Source organism: Scomber scombrus, chromosome 11 (assembly GCF_963691925.1).
Source record: "Scomber scombrus chromosome 11, fScoSco1.1, whole genome shotgun sequence".
NCBI lineage: Eukaryota > Metazoa > Chordata > Actinopteri > Scombriformes > Scombridae > Scomber > Scomber scombrus.
This window is the reverse complement of record NC_084980.1, coordinates 26,791,302-26,809,032: the sequence shown is the minus strand read 5'-3', so window position 1 is coordinate 26,809,032 and position 17,731 is coordinate 26,791,302. Positions and strand designations below refer to the sequence as shown.

At 40.5% G+C, this 17,731-nt stretch overlaps 1 protein-coding gene across 1 annotated transcript in view; it reads right to left on the bottom strand.

Annotated features, from left to right (window-relative positions):
• Positions 1-3,141: 3,141 nt before the first annotated feature.
• LOC133991268 (receptor-type tyrosine-protein phosphatase mu-like) overlaps positions 3,142-17,731 on the bottom strand; it is a 160,752-nt gene continuing 146,162 nt past the window's right edge. Inside the window, exons 26-35 of the mRNA XM_062429790.1 lie at positions 15,766-15,882; positions 14,014-14,168; positions 13,159-13,294; positions 11,061-11,210; positions 10,486-10,659; positions 9,123-9,254; positions 6,932-7,057; positions 5,054-5,217; positions 4,674-4,809; positions 3,142-3,195 (exon numbers count right to left, since the gene is read on the bottom strand). Coding sequence (XP_062285774.1) covers positions 3,142-3,195; positions 4,674-4,809; positions 5,054-5,217; positions 6,932-7,057; positions 9,123-9,254; positions 10,486-10,659; positions 11,061-11,210; positions 13,159-13,294; positions 14,014-14,168; positions 15,766-15,882 — 1,344 coding nt within the window. The remainder of the gene's footprint in view (positions 3,196-4,673; positions 4,810-5,053; positions 5,218-6,931; positions 7,058-9,122; positions 9,255-10,485; positions 10,660-11,060; positions 11,211-13,158; positions 13,295-14,013; positions 14,169-15,765; positions 15,883-17,731) is intronic.

Genomic DNA, 17,731 nt, shown 5'->3' with positions numbered 1-17,731 from the left:
CACTCATTTGGTGCCCCTTCCCTTATTTGGTGCCCTGCCCTGTGCCATGTGCCACCCCTGACACTGAATTACCTCTCTAAAAAAACTCAATGCATTAGATATTCTAGGAAAAGATGTGGAAACTGTACCCATGGAAACCACCAGGGGGAGAAAAACCCAAACAAATGACAGAGCTCTAATTTCAAAACCTGGCATTTTTGGAAATGCTAGGTTTCACTTATATTGGCCCAGTTATACTACATGTAGACGAAGTCCTTTTGACACCAAAACGGTCGCCCCCTGGTGGCCTTTTGATAGAATGCAGTTTTAAGTTACTTCCTCGTTCGCATCATTTCAGAGGACCGGAACTCCCCGCCTGCCTCATCCATGCATTGTGAGACAATAATGTTTCTAGACTATAATATTACATTTTAACAACCATGAAAATATAATCAAGCAGATTTAATATGCATACTGAACTTTATGATTATATCATTTATTCATAATTTTCCTCAAACTCTGCTGTACATGCCATATAATCTGGAGCTGAGAGACAATGTGCGTCTGAGCTGTTGTCAAACTGGGGGATCAAATATGTAAAAGACAAACAGTTTCTCTTGAGACCACACTAAATATCACCCAGTAGGTATTTAATTATCCACCACAAACCAGACAGTTTGACCTTCTCTTCACTCAACAGTACACTTACTAAGATAATTTGCAGATCACCCATCTGTGTATAATAAATTATGTTCTGCAAGTCCTTGATAAGCTTTTTAGAGATGCATCTTTGTTTTAACCTGGAAAACAAGCTTTGGTGTACTTCTGTTAATCAGTCGGTAGAAAGATTAAAAAAAAAAAAAAAAAAAAAAAAAATGAATAAACAAACAGAAAAACATTCAAGAACTTCTTTGTTTTTGAAGTCACTATAAAGTTATGTTAAATCTGGAACTTGAATAAGAGTATGCCAAAAGCCTTGATCAAATGTGACTCAATATTACCTCAAGGTTGTCATGGTTATGGATTTTGAAATACACCACATCAAATTACAGGGAACAACTTGACAATATAGTGCATCCCGATACCAAAAAGTCAAATCAATAACTTTCTGACACAGTATGAAGAAAAGAATATGAGCTTTACATAAGTAATATTTATGGTCGGGCTGCAGCTGAGATTGCACTAGATTCTTACAGGTGTTGGTGTTATTTTGTCCACCCTCTAAATGTTCGTATACTACAGCTTTCATTTGAGGATTGTCATTTGACAGTAAACTAAATTAATTTCATATGACTTTTTATGATGAATACATCCAATTTATGTCATAATAACTCTGAATAAAAACTGTTTAAACGGATTTAACCCTTAAACAGACTGGAGTGGAAAATGAGATTCCATAAATATATTTTTTTAATGAGTTGTATCTCCTCCAAGATACGTTGTTCCAATAAAGTTATAAAAATGGTCATAATGGCAATAACAATAACAATTGCATGCTTCATTTGATAAAGAGAAGTGATACATGCTTGCTTTCTCTGGTTATTAATATAACATACTAGTTTTTAAACTGAGTATAATCATTTCTATTAAAGTATAAACCGACCAAAAAACTTCAATTCTACCAATATATTCCTACCAATTCAAGGCACATACAATTGAATAACCACCTTAACTAATCATGCACCTAACAGCGTGTTAAAGAGTCTGTATCTCCTGGTGCACATTGCCTGTTTAAGGGTTAAAGTGGATTTGACCCAATTATGGAATCTCAAATAATGCTTTTTTATATACATATAGTATATGATCGGAGATGCTGAAAGAAAGAATCGTTTGAATTTGACCCTGTTTATGTTTCAAGCTGTTAAATTATGATGATAGCAAATGACATATCATCACAACACATACATTTTTGGTCTAATTAAAGTTAAAATAAGACAAGAATAACACAGAATTGTAACTGCTCATCAGAGTTTAACTTAACTAAACTAGAGATGTTGTTAAGTTATGGACCAATATTGTCACTTTTCTGACTGGGAGAACTTTAGGTTTAAATTCATTCAAACAAATATTCTTTAAAACTGACTTAATCTTTTGTAAAATAATTGTAATCCATCTTTACAACACAGTATAAGTGAAGACTCAGTAATAGTAAGTATAGCGTAAGTGATTGTGTAATACCTCGTCTCTCCAGCAGATGTCCCCCTAATGTCATCTTATCCAGCTCCATTCAAAAAGAAACAGACACATAATACAATGTTTATATTGTAGATACATTTATATATCTGTTTTCTTTACAATGGAACTGATCTGTCATACAGAATGACAAAAAAAGCACACAATACAGTCAATAAACCAAACCTATATAACATATGATTGTCACTTACTGAGAGTCACAAAAAAAGTACATACTGTGAATAAATAATCTACAGAAATCTGTACAATATGCACAACAAGAATTCAATGGAAGTGCAAATAAAGCTTTGGATCCCTGTACAGGAACTAAGGTAAGCAGATGTAGACTTTGCCAGCTGCCCCGAGCATACAGTATGAAGCAATAATAATCTAGAAGTCATAAATTTACAGGACATTTAGTAACATTTAGCTTTGAGCAGCTGTAATTTAGTGACTTTTAATCATGAGCTGAGCAAAAAACAGAAATGGGAGAGAATAAAATGAACACATTACATTATGTACAGTGTATCGCATTCCACAGAAAACCGGACAGTATTTAATGTTTGTCGTCCAATGAGGATCAAGGCAACAACCACAGTACTACGGGCGGCTGAGAGAGAGATAGAGATGGATGGAAAGAGGGATCCAGAGAGGAGGCGACTCACTGCAGAGGAAAAAAATAAAAAAAAGCTCTTTGTGCTCCTGCTGGCTTCCTTAGCCTGTACTGACAGAAACAGGCTGCGATACTGAACACTGTACAACTCCTGCCTACCATTCCCATTCAGACCAACTGAAGATCAGAAGAAAAAGAAGAAGAAGAGAGAGCTGGTCAAAGGAGCTGCATGTATGGTTGTGTGTGTGTACCTCGCTCCCGTCCGGTCGGTGACTCACACACACACACACACACACTTAGCACAATGCACACATGTGAGTTGTAGTCTTCTGTAATGTCCCAAACTTTAAGTCTCTGGTTGGTACAGTAGCTCTGAGTTACCCAGAGTTCAAGTACTCCAGCGCCACTTCATAACAAAACTTGTACTGGTCCTAGGAGACAAAAATGAAATAGACAACACATTAGAGAGATGTACATGGTTGAATTAACTTGGTCGGGACCCTAATTAGCAGCTGTGCCCCTATTAACCTCCCCTTGTTGGTGTTTTCACCCCCCTACTGTGCACCGACATATTATCCAGCCCCAGATGGTAATTGATCCAACACAAATATAAACCATGTAAACATGAAGTAAATTGAAATCATAAAAGGTGACAAAGGAGCCCTTTTAAATTGACTCCTTTTAACCTTTGTGTCGTCTTCCATCATCTGTTTTGACTGTTCCTTCTTTCCTCCCTCCCTTCTTTCCTTTCCTTCCTCCCTGCCTTATTTCCTTCCTCCCTCCCTGCTTCTTTCATTCCCTCCTCCCTTCCTTTCCTTCCTCCCTCCCTCCTTCTTTCCTTCCCTCCTTCCTTCCTTCCTTCCTTCATTCCTTCTTTCCTTCCTCCCTTGCTTATTTCCTCCCTCCCTCCTTCTCTTTCTTTCCTTCCCCCTACCTTCCTCCCCTTCCTTCTTTCCTCTGTCCTTCTTTCCTTCCTTTCTCCCTTCCTCTATTCCTTTCTCCCTCCTTCTTTCCTCCCTCCCTCCTTTCCTTCCTTCGTTCCTCCCTCCTTTCCTTCCTTCCTCCTTCCTCCTTTCCTTCCTTCTTCCTTCCTTCCTTCCTTCCTCCCTCCTTTCCTTCCTTCTTCCTTCCTTCCTCCCTCCTTTCCTTCCTTCTTCCTCCCTTCCTTCCTTGACTCAAGGGCAACAGGAGGGTTAAATACAAGACCCCATTGTAGTGAAGAGGCAACAGCCGCCTTATGGCCCTTCAGTGGTGCACTATTACTAAAGTTACCACAAAACATTTACCAGACAGTGAAGGCTTTGATAATACAGGCACAGACTTATAAGAAAGAAAGAAAGAATCAACTGCCCTTGACTAATTATTAGCATTACTGGATTTTTGAAGACTTTCAGATACCTTTTATAAAAGCATTTATTCCAGCATTTTCTGTATTTTTAATTGGAAAGAATAAAAAGTAAACAGGAAATGTGGTATGGGGGGGTTGAGACATTCAGCAAAGATATTTCAATGTAGGGTCTGCACCTTAACCCCATATACTGTACCACCAGGATGCCCCACAGATAGCTTTTTAATCATAATTTCAGTCAAATGCAACACTATTTCTTTCTTTATGAATATTAAGTTAAATATTATGAGATTCACATGCTTAAATCAGATAGGATACCATATTGATAACAAACATTTGATTTTAATAAGTAAAATAGTCAAACACTGTCCATAATATAATTTTTAATTGATTAAATCTAATCACTAGATGGTTTGGGCAACAACATCATTATTAGGTAACTTACTGACCACAAGAAATTAGAATTAAGTGACTTGCTTGCAAGTTACAACAAACTGATGAAAAAGGGATTTACAAGCACAATATTTTTGTTGGATTAAAGTGTTCGGCAGGGCTCCTCACCAGTAAGTCCACCATATTGGGTTTATTGTTCCTCAGTGTTTTGACAGCATGGAAAACATCCACAGATCGCTGATGTTGAAGCATCTCACACACAATGCTGATGGCACAGAATGTCCCGCTGCGACCGCCTCCGTTCCTATAGATGTAATAAAGCAGCCAGGTATTACAACATGAAATATAATGTGTATAAATTAAGTGAATAAAACAAAATGTAGTCTTGATAGAGAAACTTTAGGGTTCATGATGAAGCTCCCAGTGTGCTAAGGAGTTTCAGTTTAGTTTTTTTATTGATGCAGTACAGCTCTTCGGTCAGTAGATGGAGATGTTTCATCTTTAATGCTAGAGCTGAATGAACTTCACTGAGTCTTGAGGAAACTTACAGACAGTGGACCACAGTGCGTCCCTCGCCCCCGTCGTACTCCTCCTGCCACTTGTCCACCTGTCGAATCAGCTTGAGGAAGGAGCGTTTGGACATGGGCGTGTCTCTGTACATGGGCCAGCCCAGGAACTGGAACTGCTGCACCATCCGGTAGCCGTCCTGAGGCTGGAAGGGGAAGGACACGCCAGTTATCCCAGGTTAACACATGAGGTGGGGGGGTGGGGGGGGGTGGGGGTTAATCGCTTCTGTGCAAAGATGTAATCAGACTGTAAAGATGCAAGGCTAAGCCAAGCCTCAATGGTGGCAAGCAGGACAAGAGATGGATAAGGGCATGAGGAGTCATTGGAGAGATGAGTGTGCAGATAGACGGGTTGATAGATGAGCACAGTTACTGCTGGAGACAGATAGCTAAGCAATCTAAGATACAGACACTCTAAATCACACCCAGACATATTGATCAATAACACTTGTCAGTGATCATGTGCGATTAGATTGTATTCCACTTGGTGCCTCTGTCGGCCAGAGGCTGTTATAACATGTTAATATGAGGCACGATTATTGACAACCTGGGGCAGACTGTTGGGGTAAGAGGCTTACGCAGGTGACTGCAGGTGACACAGTCGACGCAGGCGTCTGTTGCAGATATGTGTGGTAGCTCAAAGTTTAAAGGGTCAACTTGCTCAAATTAAGGGGCCGTATAAAATTGATCAGTGTGGGCAAGAGGGTTAGAAAAGGAGGGTTGTGTATGTTTGAATTTTTTTCGTCTAGGGTGTTTGAACTTTTCCTCAACCCAGATTTAAATATGTTCATATTCTGGGGTGAAAATATTGTGTTGCTCAAATCCATCAGCAACAACTGTGATGGTCTGGTTCACTCATGTGGTGGCTGTTATTGGCCTAACTGTATAGTAGCTCTTTTATGTTTTCCTAAATATATTATTTTGAGATAGTGGGAGAGGATATTACGTTTTCTTTCCTATGTCAGGGGGAGGTTCCAAAGCCGCCCTTGCCACACCAATCATTTTTGTCTAGTCCCTTACCATACTGTCAACTTAAGCAGATTTGATGTTATTCGTGGTATCAGTCTGTAAGATTTCTTTCTGCACTCCAGTTCAGGTGAAAGAACTGCTCACAGCAATGGAATTAAAAATTTAGGTTGATTTGATTTTTTTCTTTTGAAATAATGGATACTTTGATCTCCTTTTTCGCCCCCTAAATGTCATTAAAATAAAGAATTAAGCTGAGAGGTAAAAAGTACTCTTTGGTTGAGCTGCTCCACCGGTCCTGTCAACACTACAGACATAACTATTATGTGGAGTCATAAGTGGACCATGCTCAATTTCTGAAAAAACAAGCAGCTGTTGATTTTTCAGTGCTCCATCTCACAGGTGTATATCCCAAAACCCACACGAATAAAATCAAACCTATTTACACGGCTAGATATGACTCATTGCAAGTGAGAAAATGTGTTTTTTTTTTGTAATTTGGGTGAACTGACCCTTTAAGACAGACACATGTTCTACCCCAAAAGGTGTTGATTGAAGGAACAGTCAACAGGCAGTTCAACTTGGTTTCTACCTTTTTTAACTACGTGTGAAAATTTCTCAAGCTGCCTAAAAGACATGTGACTCGGATAATCACACCTCGGTCCAATCACTGGTGCTGTGGCACAGTTAAAGAACAGAATGACTCTGCCTCTGCACAGCTTGAATGGCAGGCTAGAGAAAGAGTGGGATGTGTGAGGTGTATAGTCAGAGAATAAACACCGCACTGAAGAAAAACTACATTTGAACTTGCTAACTTAAATGTATTGTTTGTTCTTTTTCCCTAAAAAAAAATAAAGGATTTTCTGTGTATATGACCCTCCCGTGTCACCGTACCCGCGCTGCATTATAGATCCGGAATATTCTGCTGATGATATCCTCCTCCAAGTCCGCAGAGACAAACTCCACCTGGATAGGTCCGTGGCGGTGGACTCCGTTTTCTGGCCAGTACTGTGGGCACAACTAAAAAAAATAGGCATGGACACACACACACACACACACACACAGATTCACACACACAGAGAAATGCAGGTACACAAACACAAGCACACACACACACACACACACACACACACACACACACACACACACACACACACACACACACACACACACACACACACACACACACACACACACACACACACACACACACACACACACACACACACACACACCACAAAGAAAACAAAGAAAAGGAAGAAGATTCATTAGCTTTGGAATAAAAAAAACATACTGACTGAAGCCAGTGACACAGATTTTTTATTTCTTACACGTAGTGTCGATGTTCAGAGAGATTTATGTGGGATTAAACAGTTTGAGAAATGAATGATAAGGAACAAAAGGCACAGACATAGAAGGTGAATAAATTCTAAGTACTTCCTTAAGAAAAAATATGAATTGCCTCTCCAGTGGAAAAACCTTCAGACAAAAGCTGGAATATATTTCAGATAGACTGAACACTAAACACAGAAGTGAGATGTAAGAGAGCCTTCTCCTAATCAACTGACCCGTACTTCAGAAAATCAAAAAGAAATTCTCCAGAAAGCCTTGGCAAATTGTTCTGAGCTCTTCAGAAAGAAACACACATGTTCTTTCTGTTATAAAAGCTGTTTTTGCTTATTTTTTCAGGCTCTTCTTCCTCTTTGTGAGGAAAAATGTAATCATAAGACGAGCTGATTAAAAAGAATCAACTATTTCGATAATAGTTAATCACTCGAATTAAGAGCTGTTTAGAGATTTTTGAATGTGTAGATGTTAAATTACTGGCAATTGAACACTTTTGAAGTGTTGGGCAGACAAAATAAGTTCCTTAAAGATATCACCTTTGAATTAAGGGAACTTGTGAAACTATATTTTGTGACATTTTAAAGATTAAACAGTCAATTAATTATAAAAGAAGATACAGATTAATTTAAATTAAAAATAATCATAGGTACTAAGAAGCAGTCATTGATAAAACAGTGTTATTGACTCCTTTGAAATAGTGTTCATAAGTACAGGCAGAGTAATAAACCCCTTGTAAGAACCTCCAAATCTCCCCTATTTCCGCTCCTCAGGAGAGAAAGCCCAGTTAAGGACGTGCACCTGCAGAGCACACCACCATCCTCGCAGCACTGAATCAGACTGGTGGAAGCATACACACACATACACAGACGGACAGATTGTACACCGACACACAAGCCTCCATGCAGAGTCACACAGTCATGAGCAAACAAGAAAAAAAAGACTACCTGAGAAGAATGCAAAATACACAAACAGGCCTGAGTATGCACGCTCACACACCGCATACACAGATGGACTCACTTTTTTTCCCTCTTACACACAAAACAGCACAAACACATACTGTATGTGTGTGTGTGTGTGGCAGTAAAAGCACCACTTCCTAGCTTCCTTTGAGAGCCTGTCAAAACTTGACAAATTCAACAGATGCAAAAATAAAGATGCTGATGGAGAAACACAGTGAACCTCCATCTCCCTCGCTTCCATCCACGCCTCCCCCTTCCTCCCTTCCCACCTGTGCTGCTTCCTTGGCTGGCTGACTGGCTGGCTACAGTGAGAATATTGAATGAAAGGCCTTTTCTATCCAGCCAGTCAGTCAGTCACCTAGGGAAAGGGGATTTGGATGGGGAGAGCAGCCTGGCTTCAGGCTTTGATCCCCGGGTGTTATGACAGAGCCTCGGGCTGAGAAATCTGGAGAGTCTCTTCCACAGGCCTGTCTCTCCATCTACCTGCGCTTTCATGCCAAGTCCTCTTTCACTCTGCAGCATCTGCCTCATTTCAAACATATTCTGTATACGCATATATATATGTGCTTGCCAGCCCAGACACATCCCTGGGTTCATATTGGAAGAAAACAAGAAAAAAAAAAAACAATCTTTTTCTGAATTTAGTTCCCACAGATGAAAGGTGCTGCTTCATCTGTCATCTATTTGTGATTGCACTTCTAGCAATATCATTTGTGTATTATACTGTGTGTTGTTTGTACAGTGTGTGTGTTTGTGCATACGTATCAGGTCGGGTTTACCTGGGCTGGGTCTACGTCGTTGAGCATTACTATGGATGTGCAGTGGTAGTCCAGCACCAATCTCCAGAAGTCCTTCACTGTGTTTGGCAACGGGTGCTGGGTCACGATGAATGCGGAAGGCTGCTTGTAACTCTGGAGAAGAGGTAGAGGGGAGAAGTTGAGAATCCGCCCGCTGAATATAACATTCGCCTATCGTATATTCTCGGAATATTAAATAATGAATAAAGAATAAACCTGTGACCATTTTTAAAATGACCTCCATCCTTTGACCCGCCTCTCATTGAGCGTTGTTTTTCTAATGGAGATTCCATGTCTAGGGAGATTATATTAGGACGCTGCACTTTTAATGTGGTTTCTGGCTCCCAAAGGTAGCCCAGTGGTGACTGCACCTATAAGGTCACCTGCTCAAGTCGGGCAAGAGCCAAAAAGTCCATCATCAGACACGTGCTCTGTCAAGCTGTTCTTTATCAGGTCCACCCCTGAATACATTTAACACTAGAAAAATGCTACAAATTACATTTCTGAGTTTATTTTTCTTTGCAGTGAATTTGAGTTATTACAGATTCACAGACCACAGATAATTTGATGTCACCTTAAGACAACGGTTTTATGTAATTTGGGGTCCAAATCATGTGAGTTAGAACAAGTCCAAGTCTGGTCATGGTCAAGTTTGCAAAAGCAAATTCGTTCAAGTGAAAGTCAAGATGAGAGTCTTTCAGCTGACCATTAAAATACAAGCTATTTGAACATTTTCTCTTTCATATCTCAAATCTGTAATATAGCCGAAATCAAGTGGAGTATTCAAGGTATGTGGGTATTCAAGGTCTCCCTGTTGTTTGAATTGGTTTGTCTGATTTTTATCAGGTAAAAAACAGAGACTCAAATGTTTTTTTGCTTTCAGTTAATTAAGTCAATTATATGACCAGCTGATGCCAGGTCACATTTTTTAAAGTCCACCTCTGGTCAAAGTATCAACTCTATAGCTCTGCATTAAGATATATCCAGCTGAGCAACCATAGATTTGCAGTGATCTATTTTCAGGTATTTAAAAATTAATTATTAACATTAGCAATCTTATAACTAACTTTCAGAGCACAGGGTGTAGACCAACAGGCAAAATACTCGCTTTGACATTAATTAACGTGATAAAAAAAAAAGCAAAGTGTGGGGATGTTTCAGTTTACAGGGGAAGGGGCAGTTGTAATTACCTGCCTTGTGACTCAATTTACCACTTTAAAATTACAGTGATGCAATAAGCAAGAATTCCAATAAAGCTAGAACGCTCCTTTAAGCCACATTGGACTGGAAACACAGGAAATACGCCTAAAAGTTTAAAATGTTCTTGTTTATGTTTAACTCTTACATCCATAAGGGCAGCGTTGATGTAATTGGAGCTCTCCCCGTCGATGGTGATCAAGAAAGGGAGGCAGCGGTCTGGAGGCAGGACGTCCATGCAGCGGTTCTTCTCGTGGTTCCTTGGCAGCAGGGCGATGCTGCAGTCTTCCACCCGCAGCGTGGGAGTCACCATATTCAGGGTCTGTCAGGTTGAAGCAGGATTACACGCTTTAATACACGACGCAGGAAGGTAGGCACTTAGGTCTTGAGTGTGTTAATTATCTCCCAATATGGTAATTAACAATGCAATTCTTTAATCAGTTACATTAGCGATAGCTCTGACTCCCCTGTTGCGACTGTGATGAAACTTAGGGGGACAATACATCTCATAACACTGATTGGTCCAAGGAGGGGTGCTACTATTGTAGATTAAAGCAATGTGATATATTTGTTACTGATTGGCCCAGGAGGGGGGAAGTGCCATTCATCAAGAGCCAACATGTTTACTGTTGTTTTGAACTTGTCCTGCAGTTGAGTTAATGCTTTATTAATGATATACATACACTGTTTCATATTTGTCTTGTTATGTTAAAAGCTCCTTACTCTGAACTCCTCCTTAATGGGGCTGGAGTTGGTCTGCGGGTCCAGGCGGTTCATGTCGTAGTAGACAGAGCGTAGCTGGCTGGCGGGGATGGTGGTGTCGCCACAGAGACATGCCTCCAAGATGGCATCATGGATAAAAACATACTGCTCCTGCAAAAAACAGCATCCTCATTGCGGATCTATCAAACTCGTATGACTCGTAACAATGGACAACATTTGCAGAAAACAGCCATGAGACACGTTTTTTTTTTTTTTTGTTGCTGTAATTTTTTACCAGCAGCAGAAATGCCTGAGCCAGTGTTCCCTGAATTTTTGCTAGAAGAATTCAGTGACCTTTTCACGACTTTACCACGATTATTCTTTACCCCTCAGGCTGTTCCTATGACTAATATTTGTCATTGTCTGTATTCAAAGGTTACATTACATATTTTTGCATTTTTTTGGGGTAAATAGCTGATTTTATTCCCAGAAGAAATTCAGGAATTTTATGACATTTTTAGAAAAACTTAAAAATATTTAGAAGCCTGGAAGAAGGTATTCTCTTCAATGCCTTGACCTTTTCAGGTTTTCCATGACTCTATCAACTTCGGTGGCCTGAGCAAGTTGTAGATTTCATCATCCTTATTGGCCTGATTGCAACGTGAACACGGTTGAAGTCACAAAAATAAATCCAACTTTCTTTAATGTCATGCAGAGAAAAAAACCAAGAAATCGCGACACCGCTCCTCCTCACGTCAGTCAGTCAAGCAGTCGGCATGGTGACACGGCTTGAGGCTTGATGTAAATCTATTCTGAAGTGACATTTTCAGCTGACACTTCCTTGTCACTTCGGACCAAAATCCGCACACATGCACAGGGGGTCACTGATTTACAGAGAAACATGTGTTGCCATTTGTTAAGTCTTGTGCAGAGTGTGAACTGTTGACCCGAGAGTTTGACTAGCTCGGGCTGGATCGGCGGGTTATTGGTGATTCGCTGCGAAAAACCAGAATCCACAGATTGGCTGAGCTTATCTGAGTTGATATACTATAAACAACAACAAGGATTTTCATTTCCATGGACAGATTAAACCACGTTGCAGAGTTAGTGTCTGGCTGAGGGCTAAGGAGCTGTGCCAATGAGCGTGAACACCTACGAGGGAAAACACACACTCTGAAGGTCACTGAACTTGAGGAGAGCGACTCGGGGTGAACAACATTTGGTCTCCTGTTACTCAAATCCCAATTCGGACGTCAGCGATGAAACATTTGCCCATTAAGTCCAATGATGCTTGTGATTTAAAGGGAATTACAGTGAAATGATGCATTCAACGAGACTATGGACACCTCCAGATGGCCAGTGTTCAGGAAAGCGCACAGTCCGTTGGTAGCCCACAATGGCATAAAGCTGGAGGATGAGCCAGGGAAGTTTTCAGCCATCAATATGAGCTAAATGCTCTCGGTTACAAGCCTTTAAACCCTTTTATTATAGCCAGTATTACCATGCACATGCGCTTAACACCCTGGGAAATAGTTAGGGTGTGTGCTCCAATAAATGCCTTTTGTGAGAAATGATCCTCACATATGTAAAGGTACAATAAAAACTGCTTCCGCGTGTAGCCATAAATATATCTGCTGTAAATATTAACACTGTTCGCCTGACATTTCAAGCAGGTTAAAACAAGTGCTGAAGAGCACTTGATTTACAGTCATCAGACCGAGGTTAATTACTGACACTTGAGCTGGCACTTGAAAGTGACAGACTACAATAAATTAGCACTAATTATGCTGCATTTTCAACGAAAATAGGAACAATAAGTCACCTCACTGACTCACTTATGCTGCAGAATTATTGACAAATGTCAGGTAATTATTTATTTTTTTCCACAACATAACATGTTTGTAAAAGGGCTCCTTTCGTTGGTATTAATTGTGAACATTTGTTTTGGAGCGCCAGAGGAGTGGGGCTTATGCTTAGAATTACTTGCAGATTCCAGTTAATCCACTTTTGATAGCAACAGCCTGTCAAGCAGCATTTCCGCTCCTCCATTTTTAATGATGAGTCTCTATGGGCAAGCCCAGCTCTGCTGAAGCCAGTGGGGGGACCAGATTTACCGTACCTCAGTCTGGACCATGTTGACCCTCCGCGAGCGCAGCTCCCTCACGCAGTTGTAAATGTCCACCACACCTTCTCGCTCTGCCATGTCCAGCATGATGTCGATGACGATGAAGCAACCTGTCCGACCGGCCCCGGCACTGCAGATAGACACGCAAATCAGAAACCTCACAGGTGCAATAGAAAGTGCTGCTTTTATTCCGAGGAGTAAGACAGGTAAAGTTTGACATTTAAATTATAGCATAATTAAAATTTGTTTGACTGTAATATTTCTGCTTAAATACAACAGAGACGCATGTTATTTCTTTTGTGGTGTTAATAATAAAAATGTATATTTAACAACATGCCTTTTCAAGAATCGGTGTCCCTGTTTGCTCTGGATAATCCACAGACTTGTCTTTCATTGGTAGACTGTAGTTACAAACTCTTCTCAGACAAGGATATCTGAAACCTGGGCAAGCAATTCCAACACTTTCTGCATGGCTAGATACAACACGGTAAAGTGATCATGGTGTTTTTGTAATTTAGGTGAACTGACCCTTTAAGGACAAACGCTCTTTGAATGACAAAATGTGTTTTGTTCTTTTCCTACAGACAGCGAGCCAAACATGTTACTCTCATATCGAAAAAAAGAATAATGCCCTCTAGATTCTGTAGTTTATGTTCTGATTTGTCTATATAGTCTCGCATTGCTCTACTCTCAAGGATACTAAGCGGTGCTAGTTTTCAATCTACAGACTGAAATAAGCTGTGGAGAAAACTATTAACTATCTGATAAAGAAGAACAGGTATATACAAGTACACACTGACTGGGTAGACGGAGCCGAAGCACAAGTAGCATGTTTTAATGCACACCAACCTGCAGTGAACCACCATTGGCCCAGCATTGGTCAGGGTCTTGGACTTGACTCTCCTAATAAACCCCAGCAGGCCTGTGGCGTGATAGGGCACGCCGTGGTCCGGCCAGCCCGTGAAGTGAAACTGTCGGATCTCCCGGATCTCGTGAGCCCCTCTCTGAGGAACAAAGTCATCATGTTAAACACACAGAGCACAGCGGAAGACGGCAGGGATGTGGTACAACGCCAGAGGATACTGTGTACAGACAACGTGAGAGGTCCTTCTAAAGCAAACACAGAGTTGGATTGAATACAAACACACACTTCATGGACAAAGTAAAGAAGAGGCTGAGCAAAGTTTTCATTATCTAGCAGCAAAGATGCTCAAGGCCGCTGTGGCCTTACTTCTTTATGTAGCCCTTCGCAGTTATGTTCCTTTCAGGCAAAAGATAACTCTATATGTTTAATGATCTGGACACTGTGGATTTAACATTAGCATTATTTTTTGCAGTTTTATCTAGCTGGAATTTGTTACTTTTTGTTTATTCTATAAGTGGACTCATTACCTGTTTCTTTGGGTTATACTTGTCACAACTCTTAAAATATGACTAACCTAAATTACAAATTACTGTGTGTTCTTCAGCATTATTTAAACAACATTTGTAGCTGCTGGAGCTGAATGGTTGGAGAGGGTCTCCGTGGGTCCCAATGGAAAAACTTTCATTAGATGAAGTGAACAGCACATGCTATTTTTCATTAGAGGTTAATGTGCTACTGCGAAATGCATTAGTAATGATTACACTTGTTTCTGTTTATTTTCTCTATGTAATAGAGAGTTGTGAGTTTTTAAATATACTACGTGTAGAATTCAATAAATATAGCACCCTTAAAATTATTTTGATGGCATAAGGCAGACATTTAATCTTAGTGTCACCAAGTGAAATCCTTGGTGTGGAGGCTGTGGGATGCGTGGGGTGTGTAGAGTGCATCTGTAGCGCAACCAATCAATTCCACAACCAATGCCATTCAAAATCCTACAAATAGTGGCTTTAAAATGTTTACATGTTACACAAAAAATGTTTCAGTTGTTATTCTTTTAAAGTATATTTTCGTGAAAAGGAAGAGAAAAGCAAAACATTATGGAACATTATGTCCAGCAGGGCTGAACTAGATGAAAGAAGTTGAGGCACATTAAGACCTTAATGAAGTTGTCTTAAATAAAGGGTGACATAGGGTGAGATTAAGTTGTTTTTGATAAAAATGCGAGTATTTCTCAATAATATTAAATATTCATGAAATAAGCAACAATAAAAACGTTTAGAAAACATATCCTAGTTGTGTTTTAAGGGTGTAATACTCAAAAACTGAGCTTTATCAAGACTGTGTGGGTGTGGTTCGATTAGATTAGTTAGTAAATCCTGATTAGTGCAAAGCGTGTGGTCGTCTTTCACGGGTTAAGCCACTTTCATTTCATATCAGTGAGGAGAGAACAGACAAAAATCCTGTAAAATATCCAGTGTTTTTGCAGAAATGTTCATGTTCTTGTCGGCCCTGATAACTCATAACAACTGACTTTGAAAAGTGTTTTCAGGGCCTTTTCTCTCTAGGACCACTCAGAAACCACTTTTGAGTAGCTCATAAGCAAAGCACATAACTCATAACTTCTTCAGATGAGTTGCTCAATGGCCAAAAGTTGATGTAAAGTACTGAAAATCTGAAAAGTATAAGTGTTGTTTCAAATCTTTCAATGGAAAAAGAAAGGTTAAAAAGTTTACCTTCTCTACAGCAAAAGTCCTGATGACATACTCCGACAGCAGCTCCGTCTCTATGAGCGTCACCTTGATGTCTCTGTAGATCTCTGTGTCGTCAGGCCAGTATTTACAACACTTCACCTGTAAAGCGACAAGAAGAAACATGAGATGTACTGTATGTGTTAAATGCAATTCATTTACATTTGCACACACACAGCGCTAGCCTAGATTACACTGCCCACACACACATTATTACAATGTCTGTAGGTGCTGGGCCATCATTTTTTCCAATATAGATAATTGTCACATAACATTACCTCCCATTTGCTACCTGATATATCAGATTCTGAAGCATTACTTTTAAGTCAGAAAAGAAATTTGTTTCATATTAGTTTCAGCCCCCCGGTCAAGGGTCTGCTGTAAATGGGAATCTTATGTATCGATGGAAAGCTCATTCTCACTTTATTGCTTTTTCATTCGCTCATCGATAATGTGGAAATGAGTCTAAAGGTAGACTGTAAAGAAAGCTTGAACACGGCAAGGCAAGCACTGTGGGGGGGGTTCAGATTTCTCCACCTTAAATTTTTGACTATCAGTGCAGAGAAATAGGGCAAAATATTTAAAAAAAATGGTGTATTACAATTAGATGAGGGAGGTAAAATGACAATCCAATAATGATATGAAATAATAAACCCTCAGCTGTTTAAAACAAATTTCCCAACAGAAATCTAAAACACCCCCCTGGAAATATTACTTGTATTAGGTATCATTAAGAGTGCCAAATTACCCCCCTCCTCCTCCTTTCCCCCCCCCCCGTTCAATTAAACTGTTGATACTGAGGGAGCAAGGCTAGTAAAAGAGATTGAGATCATGGAGGTATATCAGAGAATGATAATTTTTGATGAGGGATAAACGCAACATCAGCCACAACTAGATTCAATTTTCATTTCTGGAGTCTATGCGGTGATTAGGAACGAAATGAGATTTTGGTTTGTGGAGTGACACAGACAGAGGGGGACTTTCAGGTCCCTCTCTCTGACACCCCTGATGACTAATCCCCGATGACAATCACAAATCCACCGTCCGCTTCCAGCCAGATTGAATTAGGCAAAAGGCATTACCTTATTAGATCACACTGAATCAGGCGCCTGGTTTGGGGGGGGGGGGGGGGGGGGGGGTTGGGGAATTAGCCTTTGGGCTAAATTATGCCTGCATACACACAGATGTGCTTTTGCGTGGGCACATTTATGAGTGTGTGACTGTGTGTATACAGCACTTTAACTCAATCGCTCATATGGATAAAGTGTATGGAAAAGAAGCACACGTAGCATCAACTCATCACACACAGCAGACTGCCTTCCAAACCAAATTTCTCATACATCAAAGTATGCCGAGCACCGCCCCTGCGTGTGAAACCAGTGGGACAGAGGCTGTGTGTGCACGTCTGTGTGCGTGCCAGGTTTTCCCAGAGTTCATCAGCAACTGTGCCGAGCAGATGGCCCACTGTGATATGGCGGAGTGATTTTATGGGGCCCTCTACGGAGCCTCCGTCACTGTGACCAACTGTGCCTACCGCCCGCCATTGGACAAGGATCATATAACAGACGGTTTGGGGGCTCGGGCCCGCCGAGGACGGCACCGCAGCTAAGCAGGTGTGGAGAAGGTGTGGGGCGGGGCTGGCTGGGCTCAGCCACTGTGGAGGAACGGTCTAATGAGGTACCTAGAGATGGGCCCATGAATCATTATCAGCTCTGCTACATTTAAGTCCCACGAAAAAAATGCATATCAGCAAAATCAAGGTGTGCCTGTGTTTAAGGGCCTTTCAGTGTGAATGTGGTTAAAATTCTTGGAGAAAATCCCCTGGCAGTGTAAGCTTTACACTGTACATTAAGACCTTCATTTTCTCTTGATTATAACCTAACCAGAAGGAACTACAGTGCGAGTTAAGTGGAACAAATTAGGACTGAAGTAGGGCTCTGTGTTTTTTTTT